The sequence below is a fragment of the Cavia porcellus genome, unplaced genomic scaffold (genome assembly GCF_034190915.1).
Source record: "Cavia porcellus strain 051 isolate PalLab524CR breed Dunkin Hartley unplaced genomic scaffold, mCavPor4.1 scaffold_23, whole genome shotgun sequence".
Classification (NCBI taxonomy): domain Eukaryota; kingdom Metazoa; phylum Chordata; class Mammalia; order Rodentia; family Caviidae; genus Cavia; species Cavia porcellus.
The window spans coordinates 7,378,279-7,396,337 of record NW_026947506.1 but is presented as its reverse complement, the minus strand read 5'-3'; the positions used below and the strand labels follow the sequence as shown (position 1 = coordinate 7,396,337).

The following is an 18,059-nucleotide window of genomic DNA, read 5'->3' as shown; positions in this document are numbered from 1 at the left end:
CTCTGCCTCCTGTCCTTCTGGGACTTGTGTTATGTGTATGTTGGTGTATTTGGTGCTGTCTCATCACTTTCTGGGGCTCTGTTCATATTTTTTTTTTCCAAACCAGGGATTGAACTCACAGCCTCACGTTTGCCAGGCAAGGGCTTACGCCACTGAGCTAAGTGCTCGGCTCTCTGTTCATATTTTTAAAAAATTTTGTTAGGCTGGATATTTTCAGCCTGTGTACAAGTTTACCTGCCAGATAAATCTACTGCTGAGTACCTAAAATGAATTATTTATTTCAGCTATCCCAATTTTTAAAACTTTTTTATGGTGATGGGGGTGGACTCTGGAATTTCTATTTGGTTTCTGTCCCAAACTCTTCCTCTTCTTTAATATTCTCTAAAGAGTAAACCGTCACTGCCACACTGCGATTCTTTATACATGGCTTCCGTTAATTCTTGGAGCGTGTCTACAATACCTGTTTGGAAGTCTTTGGTACATCTTGTCAGAGCAAGGAGGTTTCGGGCAAGCGGCTTTTCCTGGGGTTCGGTTGGTACTTTCCGGATTCTTTGTGTGTCTTATGATTTTTGGTAAAAAACTGGCATCATAGGTAATGGAATGGCAACTCAGCAAATCAGATTCACCGTGCCCTCCCTGGGGGAGGTTGGGTGTGGCTGTTTGGTGACTCCCCTGGGCTCCATATGCCCCATCTATCCCTGAAGGGACCCACGAGGGATGAGTGTAGGGTCAGCTTGTGATCCTTAAATGCCTCCAACCAAAAGGGCTCCTTTTTCCCTCTGCCACGAGTGTGTGTGAGTGTGCACGTGTGTGTCTCGGGGCTGCTCACTCTCCGTCTTGGTTAGTTTGTGGCTCTTTGGTCTTCATTTCCTCTTTGTGCAGGGACACAGAGTCCTTTGGAGATGAGACCAGGACCTCTTGGGTCTTTCTGCACAGGGGTGCACGGTGGTTTTCAGGATCTCCAGGATGATATCAGAGTGTTTCAGAATTCCTGGGCGATCGCCTGCCCAGCTCTTCTTCGGGTTCGGGCCAGCTCTCTCATGCCCCACGTGGTCCCACAGCTCGACTGTGACTAGTTGCTGTTGACAGATGCCCAGGAGATGGGGTTCCCCTCAGAGTGAGCTAGGAGTCCGGGGAAATAAGACTGTGCTTTGTAAAGGGGGCTTTTCCAGGGAGCTGCAGATGACAGTTTCCCGGGGTTGGGACTTTCCAAGAAGTTGATTCCCACAAGGCACAGGAGGAGAGGAGGAGAGCACAGGACTGGTCTGTCACACCTCAGCTTGCCTTGGGTGCTGGGGGGCCTTGAGAAACTCGGGAAGCTGGAGCTTTTGTTGGACAGATCTGGCTCTGAGCTCCAGCTATGACCAGCCAGGGGCACAGCCTGGGGCACGGTCTCGTTAGTCTGTAACTGGAATACTGGCACTGAGAAGGGGAGAGCTAGTACATCTGTACATCGGGGTGCCACGCACGCAGGCAGTGCCCAGTGATGCAAATGAGTATTACGTGCCTTGAGGCTTCGAGAGAGACCCTAAAAACAGAAGAAGGAGGTGTTGTTTTGCTGACTTGCTAGCATTTGTTGTTTGTTTTGAGATAAATCTCACTGTGTATTCCGAGGTAGCTCTGAACTCACTATGTATCCTCGGCTGGTTTAGAACCTGTGGCCTCCTGCCTCAGCCTCCCGAGGGCTGGAATTATGTGTGTGCCACCACGCCCAGCTTTGTACTAGCCTTCTATCATGAAGGGCTGTTGTAATCAGGGGTTGTACACAGAGAACAATTGGATCAAGACATGGAGTTTATAATATTATTTTTATAATGGTCACCGGAAGTTAACACAAGAAAATGCAGGAAATCTCTCCGCAACACCAAAGACATAGAATATTTAGTCAAGGGCCTAAATCCCACAGCAATGTCCCACATGAGTCCAGATAAAAACCCAGAGCTCAGGACAATGCCTCCCAGGAATCCCACTGGAGGTCCAGAGCCCACAAGAAGGACTCACGCCAGTCTCTTTTATGGATCTGTGCCGGGAAGACCCAAGTGTCAGCGGTGGAAGCCAGAAAGTCTATGCCAGCAGGATGAAGGAGCTGTGCTAGTGGGATGAGGGTTCTACACTGGAGCCGAGAAGTCACGCTCACAACAAAGACCAGGGCTGTCTGGAAAGGCACCACAGCCATCCTCAGCAACACGGAGGCCCCGACCTCCTCCGATGACAAGCATTCAGGTATGTGCCAGGAAGCAGCATAACGAGTTCATCCTGGGGACCAAGTAGCACATGTCTTCCCCTCCGGAGCCAGGAAGCGATGCTCGATGTGAGGACGAAAGCTTCTCCAGGAGAACCAGCAGCTCAGACAGCAACTCGTAGGAGAACCCACAATGCCTCCTTAATGCCTCAACCCTCTACACCTCCCTTCTTCTCCACCTATTTATCCTGGCAACCCTCCTCAGGTGGAGCATCTTTGCTCAGTGCATACTGATGTAATCCAGCTAGCATTAAATTGACCGCCAGTTCTCAGCCCATAACGAGGGCCAAGCTCTGACCCGGGTACTTAAGCTATGAGACGCCACTTAATCTTCATTGCAGATGTCAAATAGACTCTTCTGTCCCTCTCATTGTAGAGATGAGGAAACTGAGGCACAGAGTTTTCTACCAAGGGCACTCCCACCAAGCTACGTCCCAGCCCGGCCTGCAGTCTGGACGCAGCCTGGTGGACTGCCCAGTGACACACAGGTGCTGCCATCAGCAAAAGCAAGGCGAACCCCAGAGTGTGGCAAGAGCTTTGACTGTCACTCACTGCTGAAACCGAGGTGCAGGACGGGGCGCCCTGGCCACAGCCAGCCGGGAGGAGCCAGAGGTCAGGTGGAGGTGGAGGCTTCTGCTATGTGGCTTGGCCGCTGGTTTCCCTCTGAGCTCCTCCAGGCTCGGGCTGCTGCTTGGCCCCAGAGCTGGTATAGGGGGAGCTCAGGGCTGCTGTGCCTCCCATAAGCTGTCACGGGACAGGGGAGGGGAGGTCCCACCATGGGCAACATTCAGGGCCCTGCGGGAGCTGCCTCCTGCCAGGTTCACTGCCATCAGCAGGCTTGGTCACCTTCAGCCATGGTACAGTGGCCTCCTCCACACAGTACTGTCCCAGCGGGTACAGGGTGCAAGGCCTGCCTGGGGCCCAGGTCCCCCCTTCACCAGCCATCCTGCCACCCCCAAAAGGCCCCTGCACCCCCTGAAGCCCAGACCCCTTCCAGCCCAGGGCTCCATGGCATGGCCAGGATTCAGACAGCACTAACCAGGGTGGCATGGAGGTCGGGACAGGCGGAGATGACCTTGTACAGTGAGCCAGCTCACATCCCACTGTGGCACCTGCATTGTTTGCACCTAACCCTGCAGGGCCCCTCCGGTGAGCCGGAGGGTTAATACCACCTCTGCTCCCAGGGCCCTGACCCTGCAGAGCGACCGTGTGGGCTGCTTCTGTGGGACTGCGGAGCTGGGAGAGGGCTTGGACAGGGTGGTTTCTGCTTCCTTGGTGACTGACCCTGCAGTCAGGCTGAGAGAGGCCCATGTCACTATCCCAGGCCCCTGCTTGTGTGGACAGAGCTCCTCGGTAGTAGAGGTTAAGGCGTGGCCTCACCCACAGCCCTGGAGCCCAGGGATCAACCCCGCTGTCCACATCCGCCTGCTGTGCAGAGCTCCTCAGGTGGCTGACCAATAACTGTCCTCAGGCTCCGGCTCGCTTGCCTGGCCTCTCCTTCTGGAGTTGGACTCCACATTCTTCCCTGTCTCCAATGAGGGATTGAACAAAATGAGCAAAGATCAGTGGCAAAGTTTATTTTATTTTTTATTTGGCCACTGCGTCCTCGGGTTGTCCTGCGGAAAGCCACTCACCGCAAGCTCTCGGCAGCTTCTCGGTGATGCTGTCCAAACCTGGAGGAGTCCAAGGAACCTTTACACTCAGGTCCTGAGAGGCAGCACCGGGTCGAAGGCTGAGGTCAGGTCCGGGCCGCCCCACTGCAAACCAGCTCCAATTCTCCCTCCAAGTCCGAGAGCATGCGTCCCAGGAGCTTGTATTTAACAGGCCACACCCGCTTCCCCTGGCCAGCTTTGCGGCGCTCCGATCTCCTGTGTCAGGCCTCAGTGGGACCCCGGCTTATGGGGCCTGGCTGTCATCCGGGCTGCAGAGTGTGGCCGCAGGGGACTGGGACCCTGCAGCAAGGGTGAGGGGCAAAGGACTTATGCAGGACAGGGTCCAGTTAGGAGCCGGGCCCAGGGGCCTCTGAAGGTACCATGCCTGCTCCAGTGCCACCTCCAGAGGTGCCCGCCTGCCAGCAGGCCAGGCCAGCTGAGGAGCTCGTGAGGTCTTCCCCAGGAGAGAGCGGCGTGAAGGGAGGAGGAGGGTACCCCCTGCTTCAGCCTTGTACCCCATCCTCTAAGGATCCAGTCAGCCTGGATGGGTGAGCCGGGGTTCCTGGAGAGCCCAGAGCCTACCGTTTATTTTTGCGGATGAGATTTTTGCAAGTCCTGGAGGAGACAGGGGTGATGCACAGTGATACGGTACTTTGCCCAATGTGCACAAAACTCTGATTCGGAAAGAAATGAGTGGTCCAAGGCCACAGAGCAGGTCAGCTGCGAGGCTGGGCTCTGTTCGCAGCTCCGGAGTCCCCTGGGCCCTAATCAAAGCCACCTGCCTCCTTCCGGGTTTAGCAGCTCTGCCCTGAGGCCCTTGGGCCACTTACAGAACTGGGGGCCTCCCTGCTCCTGCTCCTGAGTATGAGACTCAAGGCCAACCTGAGGGGCTGGCAGGGAAGCCGGCGATTGGGGACTGCCTTCCACACCAGCCCCAGGACAGCTGGGGACACAAGCTGCCCTGGCGGTGGCCTCTGCTCACAGTGCACAGGCGCTCAAGATGCCTCCTTTCTCTCCTGTCCCTCCTCCCCTTCCCCCCTTCCTTTCTTTAATCTGTACCAGCCTTGAAGCCAGGGCCTTTGCACTGAGCCACCTCCCTAGTGCTTTTTTATTTTTTATTTGCAGACAGGATCTCACTAAGCCGTCCAGGCTACACTTGAATTTCCAACCCTCCTGCCTCAGCCTCCCAGACTTCCTCAAGGCAACTCCGTCCTACATGATTCTTTCTCTGTTGTCTCAGACATTTCCTGAGTACCCCAAGGGACAGACCAGCTCTCAGACCGAGCCTCTGCCCTGCACTGCGGGCCTCAGCCCTCCCTATTTTCTTCCCAGGGTTCCTGCGTCCTGCTCTTTGGCCTTAGAGCTCCACGGCCCTGGTGACCGCACAGCCTCGGTCGGTGCCCACAGGGTCCCTTTGACGCCTGCCGCACTCTGTGTGGGGGATGTGGCCCTGATTAAACGCATGACCTCCCAGCCCCTGAGTGCTTCCGGTGGCTGTGTAAGACACAGCGGCTCCTGGTGTCCCCAAGGAGGCCACCTTTGACCTCCCAAGCCCTGTGCTTGGCCAGCTCCTAAGCCCTGTGCCTCTGGCTTCCCCACATCTCCGAGTCTCAGCGTCGACCTTTCTGGGAGGACTCCAGGTCCCGAGGCCCTCGAGGCTCCCTGGCCACCTCATAATGATGAGGATGGGCCTGTCCTTCCTTCCTGCACCCCTCGTCCCTGTCCCCGGGACATCCGCAGAGCCTGGAAATCCTGAAATCCGGAGCACAGCGCCTCCCTCCATTCAGCCAGGGCACCCCGTCCTCCTGTGAAGCCCTGCAGGACGAGCCTGGGTGCCCCGCGTCCTGTCGGGGTCCCTGTGAGGCCCCATTGTCCCGGTCTGGCTCCCTGGCTGCGCCCTCCTCGCCTGGCAGCCCGCGTGGGTCCGGGGCAGAGGCCCGGGGAACCAGTGCTATTTGTGGGGTTTCTGAAAATATCACAGCAGCGCCATTCACAGAGCGGCTGCCGGCTGGCGGGTGCAGGCGGAACAAAGCGTCCCTGTGTGCCGCCTGTGTCACAGGGCATCCCCGGGCTCGCTCCGCAGCGCTGGCCCCGCTTGGCTCCCACACGCACTGTGGTCCCCGTGCCGGCCCAATGTGGCCCCGGGGGCTGGTAGCTGCTCCTGTCCTGGATTCTGCCCCTGGCCTGCTGGTCCTGCTGGTCACCTGCCCCTCACTTCCCATTCAGTGACAGCCCAGGGTGGGCAGGCACTTGGGAAAAGATGGTCTTTCACACCTAGCTTGGCCAGCAGTGTCACAGCCAGGCCTGGCTGGAGAGGCTGCACACTCTGCCGGCTCCCGCTGGTGACTGCTGTTCTTGGGGTCGCTCTTTGCTCCCCAGGCTCAAGTGTCCGAGTCCTGGAGTCCCCTGGGTCTCCTCCTGCTGGAGCTGAGGTCAGCACTGCCCATCCTTCATCACCTGATCCACTGGCCACTGTGTCCAGGAGCTGTGACCCCGTTATTAGGGACCTGTGCACACAAGTCAGCCGCCTGAGCTTCCCGCAGGGTCACTGACGCGACTTCCCTTGGCCCCCTCTCCACCCCGACTCTGGATAGGCGAGGCTGAGTACTCGAGGTGACCCATCATGTCCGCACTGCAGAGGGACAGTCTCTGGAGACTGGCGGCTCTCCCAACGACACTGGCAGAGCATCTTGGGAATAGGTCATTCTGTCCCGGGCTGGATCTGAGAGGTCCCCAAAGCTGACGTATGGACACTGACCCTCCGTTTGGCAGAGTAAGTTTGCAGATTCGCTGACCCCCAAGGCAGAAAAGGAATTTCGGGACGCGTCAGTAAGAGGTGCAGAAACCGTTGACAAGCTAGGTTTGTGGGTGCTCTGAGAAATGAGGGGCTGGGGCATTAGGTCACTGAGTCCTGGAACAGGTACCTTTGACTTCTCTCCAAGGGGTGGGAAGGCCCGGAGAAGGCACCGCCCCTGAGCAGGGTGCCAGCCCATTCTACAGGTACGGGCGGTTGGGTTTGTTTTTTAATTAGGTAATTTAAACATTCTTAGGATTCTCTCATCCTCCCCTTTATCTGAGGATCGGGTTCCTGTCTTTTCCTCTCTCAGGGAGGCCAATTTATCCACTTGCAGTTTTCCTGAGGAGTTGGGGGGTGTGGGACCTGGTCTGGAAGGAGCCTAAATGTCACCAAAGAATGCTGACCGCATTGCTGGCTTCTTCACAGCATGTTTTAATTGGGATTTACTTGCCTCCTTTCTTTCTTCTATCCTGCCTCAGTTTACAGGGAATTTCCCCGAGGTCAGCACAGAGCCCCACATTGGGGCCCTGGAATCCCCAGAGGCCCTAGGGTCAGCGCTGGACCTGGGACACAGACACAGTCTCAGCTCTGGCCATCTTGCTGGGAGGCCCGGGGCAGCTTCCTTGTATAGACAACGACAGAGTAAGACTCCTCCAGGGCTGTCTTTAAGGCCCTCGGGCCCTGTGACTGCAGGGACCCTCATTCAGCTAAACTGTAGTATAAATGACCCCTCCAGACAGCCATATTCATTTAGACTACAGTGTGAGTGGTTGCTTCCTTGAGTTGTGCTAAGGAGTGGTACTGGGTATCAGTGGAAATACTACGCTTATGCTTACTTAGGGGACACAGCTGGTAAGAACACTTTGTGTCTGTTTGTTTGTTTATTTGTTTGTGGTGTTGTGGATTGAACTCAGGACCTCATGTGTGCTAGGCAAGGGCTCTACCAGGAATGATATTCCTAACTTTTTTTTCCTTATTGTTCTTCTTTATAAAGTTCTGAGACACATTGTTACCAAGTTGCACAAATAGTATCAAAATTGCAATCCTCCTGCCTCAGCCTCTCCAGTAGCTGAGGGTTACAGGGCTGTTTTTCTGCACCTGGCTTGTTGGGGTGTGTTTGTTTGTTTTTAATAACCTGAACAACTTGGGTGAACAAGGAGGTGAGGGGACTGTGTTAGCCCAGTGCTGCCCACACCTTGGGGTGGGGAGGCCCCCACATCTGGCTGATCTTAGCAGAACCGATTTGAAAGGGACCGAGTGCCAGTGACAGCTGTGTGGGGACCCTTCACTGTCATGTTAGGCATCTGGTAGAGTTTCTGAGGCTCAGCAAATGTCCTCTGCTGCGTGCCCAGCTGGAGAGCTGGCAGAGCTGAGGGTCCAGCCTGCACCCCTTCCCCGCAGCCTCTCGCCCACCCTCCACCCGGGGCCCAGGGAGGGGCCGCCCTGGCCCGCAGGAGCCCCAAACCCTTTACCCTTGAATTCCGTCTCCACAACAAGGTCTTCCTGTGGGTCCAGGAGCCACCTGAGCTCCAGGAAGTCCTGTGACACAGACAAGGGAGCGGGCAGAGGCCACCTCTGGGCTCAGGCCACCTCCATAGTAAAGGACCCCGAGGCAGAGAGGAGCCTCCAGTGTCCCGTCCTCTGCAGCTGCTCCCACCCCACTGGTTGCTTTAGCTTAGGCGGCGGTTTCTTGGCCTCCACCTGCTCCATCAGGGTCCGTGAGTCCTCAGACAGGGTCTCCTGAAAGGCTGCATCCACCTCCTGCCCGCTCAGACCCCTGGAGGGGCAGTGGAAGCCCAGGGCCACCCCCAGCCAGGGGACCGAGAATTTGCATCCTGCGGCCCCTTCTTCCAGGGCTGGACAGAGTCCCTGGGCCCCAAGCACTGGCCAGGCTGGCCCAGCACCCACGGGAGGCTCTCTGTCCCGCTCAGTGCCTGGCATCGCTTCGTGCATGCACCTTGGTCTAGGGCTCTGAATTTGGGGCACATAGGCTGGGACCCGTGGGGTTCTTTGGGAACAGCGTCCCAGTAGTGACGCAGGTGGGCAGGCTCGGGTTATCTGTGGTCACAGCAGCCCTCGTGGGCCCTCAAGTCGCCTCCTGTTCACCCAGAGCAAAGCACACGGGGGTCCAGGAGAAGTGCAGGTCCCCTCTGGCCCCAGGAGCCCAGAAGGGGACCCAGGAGGATGCAGATGGCGGCTCCAAGCCCTTCTCCTCCTGGGCCTCCAGCTGTCCCGTTCCTGAGCTCACAGTAACGTGGTGATACCAGGTGGGATCAAAACACAGTGTTTACCTTTTAAAGCATTATTGCGGTGAAGAGGCCTAGCTATGAATTCTCTCCAGAATGCTCACCCTGGCTTCCCACGCCCCGACCCCATCGTCCTGGTCCCTTTCCCTGGACACCCACTTTCCTAGCCCATTTGTTGCACGGTTGTGGCTGCATCAAGTCCTGACTTTGGGGAAAATCTACAAGTCGTGTGGAGCCCCATCCCGGGAGTAAGGCAGCTGAGATCACAGCGTCGTGTTTTTATTTGACAGAAATTGCTATTGACCCCTGAGGGCCAATCATAAAATGCAGTGAGTGTTTATGCCCCAAATTAAATTACAGTAAAAGATACATTGCTGTTGATTCCCTTTGGAACCGTCCCCTTGCTTTGAACACTCTCTTGGCGATGTATCTTTTATTGTAATAAATTGGTTTTTGATTGAAACATTCACTATGTCTTTTGTTTTGGATTTTTTTTTTCTTGGTACCAGGAATGGAACTCAGGACCTTGCGCTTGCCAGGCAGGCACTGTGCTGCTGAACTGTGCCCCCATCCCCTGCAATGTGTCCTCTCGAGGTGGTACTGGGCATTGAGGTGGTGCTGGGCATCGTGGTGATGCTGTCCCAGCACTGGGCTGTGGTGCTCACAGGGGCAGCAGGCAGTAGCCAGGGTCTTGAAAGCCTCTCTGAGGCTGTGTGTGCCCAGCACATGGCCTGGTGAAGCACTTAGGACTGCAATAAACCCTCGAGGGAGGAGACAGGGAGCCAGAAGCCCAGGAGGGGCTGGGAGGGAGCCCAGGAGAGCAGGTATCTGGACTGCGGTCTTGAAGAACCAGTCTGAACTGGCCTGGGGCAGGAGGGGAGGGAGAGGCTTAGGTCTGGATGACCACGCAGTGTCCCTGAGGCAGGAGCCGCTGGAGGACAGGTTGGGAGTCCCACGGGGACAGAGACGCCTGGGGGAGGGGAGTTCGCCCAGCCGGGGCAATCCCCAGTCTGCCCAGCACCCCGGTCACTTCTGCAGCTGTCCCTGGGGGAAGGGTCACCTTCCCTGAAGCCCTGCAGGCCCAGGGCTGGCGAAGAGGGTTTCCTGGCAGTATCAGTTAAGAATCGAAACTTCTTCGCTGGGAGGATGCTGGAGAAAGGGGAACTGGGATTGAAAACCTGGGGGAACATTGGGGGTGTTTTTCTAAATGAAAGCTCTCCCAGCGCAGGGCCACTGCCAGCTCCGGCCTCTGGCCACGTGCCCACCTGCCCACGCCCTTCACGCCTCGTGCCTGTGTCCTGTGCCCTGCTGCATCACAGTCTCATACCTCCCCAGTTCAGGGTGCGGATGTGAAACTGATGTATCAGGCACAGTCAGCCCTTGGTATCCGCGGCTCCCCACTAATAGGTTCACCCCAGAGCGGCTTGAAGAGACTCCCAGGAAAAACTGCACCTGTCTAGAACACGTGTGGACATTTTTCTTCTTGTGATTCCCTATCCAGGACAGTCCAGCCGCTGTTTACAGGGCCCTTCATTGTATCAGGCATAGTAAGTAACCTGGAGATGGTTTCAAGCCTGTGAGACATGTGTGTGGCTTGAATGCGAATCCCGTGCCGTTCTGTGTCAGGGACTTGACCCTTTGGTATCCTGATGTTACTGGAATCTCTCCGTCCAAATCTGGAGGAGTCCCCCCACCCCGAATGTCTCCACACGGTCCGGAGAGGCGGCCCTGGGACCCCGAGGCAGGCTGGGGCCAGGTCTAGGCCATGCTATTGAAAACCTGCTGGAGTTCTCAACAGAAGTCCATACATACAGGATCCATAATTACCAGGCCACACCCACCTCCCCAGCCAGCTCTGCTCACCCTAATCTCCTGTCTCCCTGAAAGCAACCCCTCAAGACCCCCAGGGACAACTATTAAGTTATAACAAACAACTATTAAGTTATAACAAAATATTAACCATAAGTACTATTATTTACTTATTTATTTTTTGCACCAGAGATCAAACTCAGGACCTTGCACTTGCCTGGCAGGTGCTTATGCCACTGAGCTAAATCCCTGGCTATACTATTATTTATTAACTTGACGGATGGTTAAGTTGTTCCCAGTTTATTATTTATTTATTTTGGTCTTTTCGAGACAGGGGCTTGCCATGCAGTTCAGGCCGGCCTTGAGCTCACTGTGTAGTGCAGGCTGGTCTTGAACTTGCAGTGATCCTCCTGCCTCAGCCTCCCGAGTGCTGGGATTACAGATGCATGCTGCCGCATCTGATGGAACTGGCATCTCTGTTGAATTTTGTGTTCCTGTTTCCATGGCATGCGATTCTGTGTCTTCTGGTTTAGCACTGGGTTGCGATTCTGTGTGCTTGTCTCATATCTGCTAAGTGATCCGCTAAGTGGATTCTTACTGCTTCTAGGGGTTTCTTAGTCCCTTGGTGCAGGGTTTCTGCATAGATGAACAGGTAACCTGAAAAGTAATCATAGCAATGCTCCTTTCCTGCTGTTATATTTCAGCATTCTTTCTCCTGTCTACCTGCGCTGGTGAGCATCAGGGGCCGTGGTGGACACCCCGGGACAGCCTCGCCTCTCCCGGCAGGGAGCCTCTGTGTAGCAAGGGCCCCGTATCCTGTAGTAACTCACAATTCCTAGCCAGGAAGTGTGGATTTCGCCAGGTGGTTTCATGGCTTTCCAGTTGCCCCGGGCTGCAGTTTCTCCGGGGTACAGTGAAGTCCTCACCCCCAGAGGGCCACTCCCTGCTGTGGTGGCCAAGCTGGGCCTGTGTAGGTGTCCGCGGGGCCCCCGTGCGGCTACTCCAGTTGCAAGAAGCAGAGGAGCCCACTCGTGGCTGACTTCTAGGCAGCGTGGGAGCCTAGGGCAGCTGTGGGGCCGCATCAGGGACCAGGGCTGTGGGTGAGCGGGTGAGGGGGGGCTCCCCTCCATCCCCTCCATCCCCCTCTGCCCTCCTGGCTCGGCTTGCTCACTGCACGCTCATGAGATGACCCCCAGTGTCCCACACCTTGGCGGGGACCTTCTTAGACCTGGGGACTCACCCAGGTGTCCCTCCAGGGCCCCCTGGCGCATTTCTTTCTAAATCTCCTTTAACGCCTCTGGCTTACACGTGTGTCCCAGTGGGCCATCTGGGTCCTGCCACCACCCCTCCACTTTGTGCCCTTGCTGAGTTCCAGCGCGTGCATTGTACCCTCTGTGGCCACCACCCTTTTTGGCCCAATAAGAGTGTCACACTGGAACCCTGTGTGCCCCAAGCAGATGTGAGGCTGCCCCAAGGACGGGGGTAGGGGAAGGGGCTACCAGTGACTGCTTGTGTCTGCTCGTTTCTGCTCAAGCTGCATGGTCACGCAGAGCCATGCTTCCTCCATGTGAGCGTCCCTGGCCAGGAGAGGTCAGTCTAGGCCGGTGACCTCTGCTCAGGGCTCTCTCTGTGTGCCTAGAGATAGAGGAGACCTTATCCGCACAGTCCAAGGCCGAGGGGGCAGCCGGCAAGGTCTCCACACACATAGACACTGCACCTCGCTGGTGTGGCCCCGCCAGTGACGTCACCCAGGCAGGTGGCCAGTGCCCTGCGACTCTGCTAGTCCTCGCCCTGCTGGGCCATCTTTGTCCCTTTGCCTGGGATCCTGGCTTCCTTCTGGGCACAGAGCACAGGGACTCTGGATTTATGGGGGCACTGATCTTCCCTGTGAGAAGCTTCGGGAGACTGGGGGGTGGGGGCAGGGTGGTGGCTAGCCTTTAGGTCACATCTGCTTTCCTTGGGGTGCACAGACTGCGGTCCCCCAGAGCAGATGGAAGCGGAGCCCGAGGGAGGACTGGTCCCTCAGGGACCTGTATTTCTACAGCCAGCCGCCCCGGGGCGCCCCGCTGATGTGTGCGCTCTGCCTCCCCCGCCCGGAGGGTCAGTGTCATTTCCAGGACAGCCACGGACATAGCTGCCTGGGGTGCAGCCAGGCGTGAGTGGAGTGGCCAGCGGCAGGGAGGGTGCGTTTGCTGTGACGCCAGATGGTTCGTTGCCAAGTGGCAGAAACTGCTGTGTTGAGAACTGGCCGGGGCCAGGGACGGACGCAAGACCAGGGGTGCCTTTGCTGTGCGCCTGTTCTGCACCTCAGATCCACTTCCCAAGCGTGTTCCGTCCTTCCCACCAGGTCAGATTTCTTCAGTGGTGCGAGCGGAGGCCACAGGACAGCCTGGCCTGGTGTCACTTGGCTGTCCTACTCTGTTGGGCTCGCAGCACCTGCTTCGCCCTGCCTCGGCCTTCCGTGTCTCTCTGTGACGTGGTTCCAGCGTGTGGAGCACAGCGCTGGTCTGCAATCCCTAGCTGAGGCAGAGTCAGGAAACCTGGCTTCTCCCAGGAACCTGCCTCAAGCCTCACAGGGAACCCTGGTCAGCATACGGCTGCCCTCCGGCAGCACTGAGCTGACACCTCCTGGGGGCCCTGTGACCGCCACAGAGGTGAGCAGGAGATACAAAGCCTCGGCGTGACGGACCTGGTGCTCCGTAGGGGCTGCAGCTGTGACTTGGTGTCATTGTTAGTGACAGGTGAGGGTCACAGTGCCGGACCCTCCCAGGGCAGCCAGGCAGGGTCCTGCTCCATACACAAAGCAGACAGCACTCGGGACCCCTTCTGCACCCGAGCAGGACAGTTCACCCCCAAACCAAGGACTCAGCACCGGCGTTCACCGCCTCGGCCTCTGTGGGTCAGGACTAGCTGTCACCCGCAGCTCGCCCAGGTGATGGCTGCAGCCCTGATCTCATCTCCAGGCCGGCTAAGGGCTGGTGCCCCTCATGCCATGTGACCACAGGAAAGGGACAGTTTCTAGGGCACTGGCTGGCTGGGGGCCAGCAGCGTCTCTGCCCCTCAGAAGTGACATCCTGTCTGTCACTCTGCTGTGTTTCACTCACTGTATACGAGCTACGCTGCCCAGCCCGGGTCCAGCAGGGTGGGGAGCCCAGGAAGCTTCATTCGCCAGCGCTGTCCTAGAGACTGCCTACCCAGCATGGAGATTCTCGGGGTGCAGATTCTCAGTCCTCAGCGGTGGGTGTGGAACCAGGCCTTGCTTCTGTGATCCCAGCAGGCTGAGAGGCTGAGGCAGGAAGAGCACAGTATGAGACCCTGTCTCAAAATTTGGAAAAAAACAAAAAGGCCTGAAGATGCTGCTTGCTGTAAAGACCCTGGGTGCAGTCCCCGGAGTGGGTGTGGGCAGGTGGCACCTTAGGGGACCAGTTAGCAAGCCATGTCCCAGCCTGGCTGGCGGGGGCCAGCTGGGACCGTGAGCCAGGTGACCGTGAGCTTCACCTTTGCCTTTGCGTTCTCGGCCGTGACCTGGTGGCCACACTGTCCCCCAGGTAGAGCCACCGTGTGCAGTGAACGGGCTCACAGGCTGTGGTGAGAGGCGGCACGGCAGGCTGCTATTTTAGCTGACAGAGACCGAGCTCCGCTGCTCCACCCCAGAGCCCTCGGGGATGCCAGGGAGCCTAGGGACAGAGCTGCTTTCCTCAGCAGAGGCACAAACCAATCGCTGCCTCCGGCCGGCCAGGAAAATTCCTTAGGGACAAAGGAGCCCCAGAGAGGCGACTTCAGGGAGCCCCCATCCCCCCTCGGGGTTCCTCTGTGTGATACTGGGAGGCGCAGAGGCTCCAGACAGGAAGGGGAGCAGAGGGAAAGGAGGCAGAGGAGGGGTTCACGGCAGCCTCCAGGCGTGTGGAGGAGAGGTGGTCTGAGGGACCGGGCCCGGTCACAGCACAGCTGGGTTTATTCTAGGAGCTGGAGCCTGTGGAGCCGTGTAAGTCACTGTGCTGTGCTTTGCTTTAGAAGACATGGATGCATGGATAGATGGACAGATGGATGGATGGACGGATGGATGGATGGATGGATGGATGAAAGTGGGCACAGAACTGGGGATGATATTGAACAAGCATAGCCCATGCTGTGGGCAAAGCCTGGTGTCTGTGGCCTTCAGGAAATGTCCTCAGGCCACTCCATGCACTGAGGTGGGAGGACAGGGACCAGACTAGGCTGGAGTGATCCCGTGGCAGAGGACCTGGTTCCAGCCCAGCATCCCGAGGGAAGAAGTCCTCGCGGTGCCCACTTCCCGCAGGATGACCTTCCCGGGGCCTTGCTGCCCTGTCCATCTGTGGCACACAGACCTCCAGCCTCAGGGGGTAGGAGGCACCACTGGGCACCCCACACAGATGTCCTGCCCAGCCCGTGGCTCCTTTGTGTCTCCTGCCTTGGCCAGAACTGGCGGTCAGGTCCATCCAGAGCTCCTTTACTGGTGAGGAAAACAGGGTAAAGAAGCAGCCGTTGCCCACCCTGTCCCTGGCACTGACCCCATATCTCTAGCACTTGCAGTTGGCTGGCTGCCATGTGTGTTCAGGAGCCTCCACCAGCTCAAGAGGGAAAGCCGTCCTGGAGTTGGGGGACCGGGAAGAATGTACCCCACACTTAGGACGGTTGGAGTGCAGGAGGCTGGGAACCACCTGCATGGAGATTTCTGTGGTTTCTCCCCCACTCCCTCAGGGGAGCCCCCAGGTCCTCCATGCCCCACCCTGGATATTCCCAGCCTTCAGCAGGCAGAGAAATGCAGAAGTCCCAGGACACACAAAAGCCCAGCACAGGGCCCAGGCCAGAGCGCTGGTGGAGTCCTTGCCACTGGCCTGTACCAGACCCTGTCCCCAGCCCAGTCCCTCAGGCCACCCTCTACCCGCACGCACCATGCCCTTCTGCCCTGCCAAGTACCTGAGGAGGCTCATGCGCCTGCCCGGGGGTAAGTGAGCAGCCGGGGTCCCGGGTGAGCTGCGGGGATGCAGGGGTGAGGCGAGGTGTGGGGGTGCCGGACGAGCCCGCTCTCACACCCAGTGGCTGAGAGGACCCTGTGAGAGGAGGAGGGGCCTGCAGCCTGGGGCCTGGGCAGGGGCCACAGGGAGGTGTCCCCGGATTCTGTGCAGACTCCGGCAGCCTGGCTGCCCGAAGCTGGCCACACATACAAGCAGGAGGGTACCTGTTCCCCAACACACTCTGTGCTTTGGGGGCACGGGAGGCAGAATGGTGGTCCCAGAGATAACCCACCCCTGCCACCCAGCACCAATGGCCATAATGGACATGATGGCGGTGATGTAACACCTGATGCATGTTACGGTTCTCGGATTTGTTGGTGATGCTGGGAATTGAACCCACGCCTTTGCACTGAGCTGCATCCCCAGCCTGTGTGTGTGTGTGTGTGTGTGTGTGTGTGTGTGTGTGTGTGTCTCCGTGTCACTAAGTGGTCCACACTGGTCTCAGACTTCCGGTCCTCGGGCCAGAGCGCCAGGATCACAGCAGCACACACCCTCCCTCTGGCTTCCTCCTCTGTTTTCTCACGTAGCTCAGATTGCACCTCTGGTCCACCTGTTTCCGCGTCACCACCACGCTCTAGGAAACGGGCTCGGGGCTCTAGGCCAGCACCCCGAGGTTCCATGGTGAGCTCCCCGCTCCCTGGGCACCGGGTCTAATCTTAGGCGTTGCTGCTGCCGCTGTTAAACGGTCTTTTATCTAGATACGTGCTTTCCATAAAGGCTGCTAGCGTAAGGCTGAGTCAGGTAGACCATCTGCACGGCTCCGTCAGAATGGCAGCGCCCTGTCCGAGCCTCCTGGACCCACGGTTTGTGGAAGGCGTTCCCGCGGGTCACTGCTCATTTCTGCTTATTGTTCACATGCAGAAGTTGACCACCGGTTCTCGTCCTGGGCCCCTGGTGACTGCAGCCTCCCAGAGCCACCTGCTGTGCCCCAAAGCTCCTTCCTCCGGTGGAAGGAGGAACTGGCACAAAGGGAAGTTCTGAGACCAGGAATGTGTGGGGCACGGCTGGGCTGAGGTCCTGGGCTGGTCTCTGTCATAAACCACAGCGGGTGCAGCTGGCGTGGGGGCGGGGCTGGCCCACCTGTGTCATGGGTCAGCATCATCCATGACCACTGTTCACTTGCAGCTTGGACATGTTTTAAAGCGTTCCTGGGCATCAGGGTGATGACACCTCTTCCTTCCAGATTCTGTGGCGGGCGCTCAGACGTCCGATGCCCTCTGTTGGCCGGTGCTATGCCTGGGTGCCGCTGTCACGGAGGCCAGGTGACAGGGTTGACCGTGAACAGCATAAATAAGTGTGACATGTGTGTTGGACCACAGGAAGTGCTGTGCAAAGCACAGGCTGGACAGGAGTCTGGGGTGTGGTGAGGTTTACAGCAGGGTGGTCGGGGAAAGCTCCCGAAGAAGGTGACACAGAGGGAGGATCTTATGGCCCAGCAAGGGGGAGCAGATGCAGAGACCAAAGTGAGCTGGGCGTACCCAGAAAACAGCAATTGCCCACTAGGGGCAGCCGAGGGTGAGAGCGTGGGAGCTGGTCTGAGCCTTAACCGTGTCACTCTGGCTGCCTTAGGGAGACTGGCTTTCAGAAGGAAAGGAGGGAGCCTGGACCTGGCTGGTCCTCCAGCTGACACACGACTCAGCCTAGACTGTGAGACAGGGAGCTGATTTTGAAAGAATTCGCCACTGTGCGTGGAGATAACGGGAGAGGGGGCCCAGAGAGTGGTCTGGGTTTCACTGGAGTCCCTGCTGCCCTGGGCCGATAGGGGCGGGGTAGGGACCACACCCACGAGCACCCCACAGTCCGCAGAGCAGGGGCCAGGGAAGCCCTGTGTGCCCGGGTGATGCTGCCCCAGAGGAGCGGGCTTGACTGAAGAGCAGGGACTGCTTCGGGGCCGTGCTGTGCCCATGAGATGTTGCGTGACTGACAAACCTGAGGAAGCTTTGCTCCCCGGGGTGCTTGGTGACGTGTGGCCGCCTTGCTGCTTGTTACAGCTGGGGAGGGAGGAGAGGTCGGGATGGGGCAGACCGGACCATCCTGTAATGAAGCGGGCAGCCCCGGTGCCCGAAACCCTGGCAGTGCCAGGCGGAGAGACCCTGCTCCTGCTCCATGCTGCATTCAAACTGAGGATGAGGAGGAAAGTGGACACTTAGGGGTTCAGAGCTGAGCCCACATCGCCTCACCCCATCGTAACAACTGTCTGCATCGTCTTCCTCCTGCAGGTGCCTGACTCGGATACCCACGAGGTCAGGGGTCTGTGCCTCCACGGGGGAGCTC

At 57.8% G+C, this 18,059-nt stretch overlaps 1 protein-coding gene across 7 annotated transcripts in view; it reads left to right on the top strand.

Annotated features, from left to right (window-relative positions):
- Arhgap22 (Rho GTPase activating protein 22) overlaps positions 1 to 18,059 on the top strand; it is a 123,975-nt gene that overhangs the window by 77,768 nt on the left and 28,148 nt on the right. The window contains exon 1 of one of the 7 annotated variants that reach the window (XM_063233752.1): positions 15,579 to 15,715. The exons of 5 other annotated variants lie outside the window; for them this stretch is intronic. In XM_063233752.1, coding sequence (XP_063089822.1) covers positions 15,664 to 15,715 — 52 coding nt within the window. In that variant the 5' untranslated portion in view covers positions 15,579 to 15,663. Of the gene's footprint in view, positions 1 to 15,578; positions 15,716 to 18,059 lie in introns of those variants that run through there. One more of the 7 variants, XM_003466134.4, reaches the window with a different exon arrangement.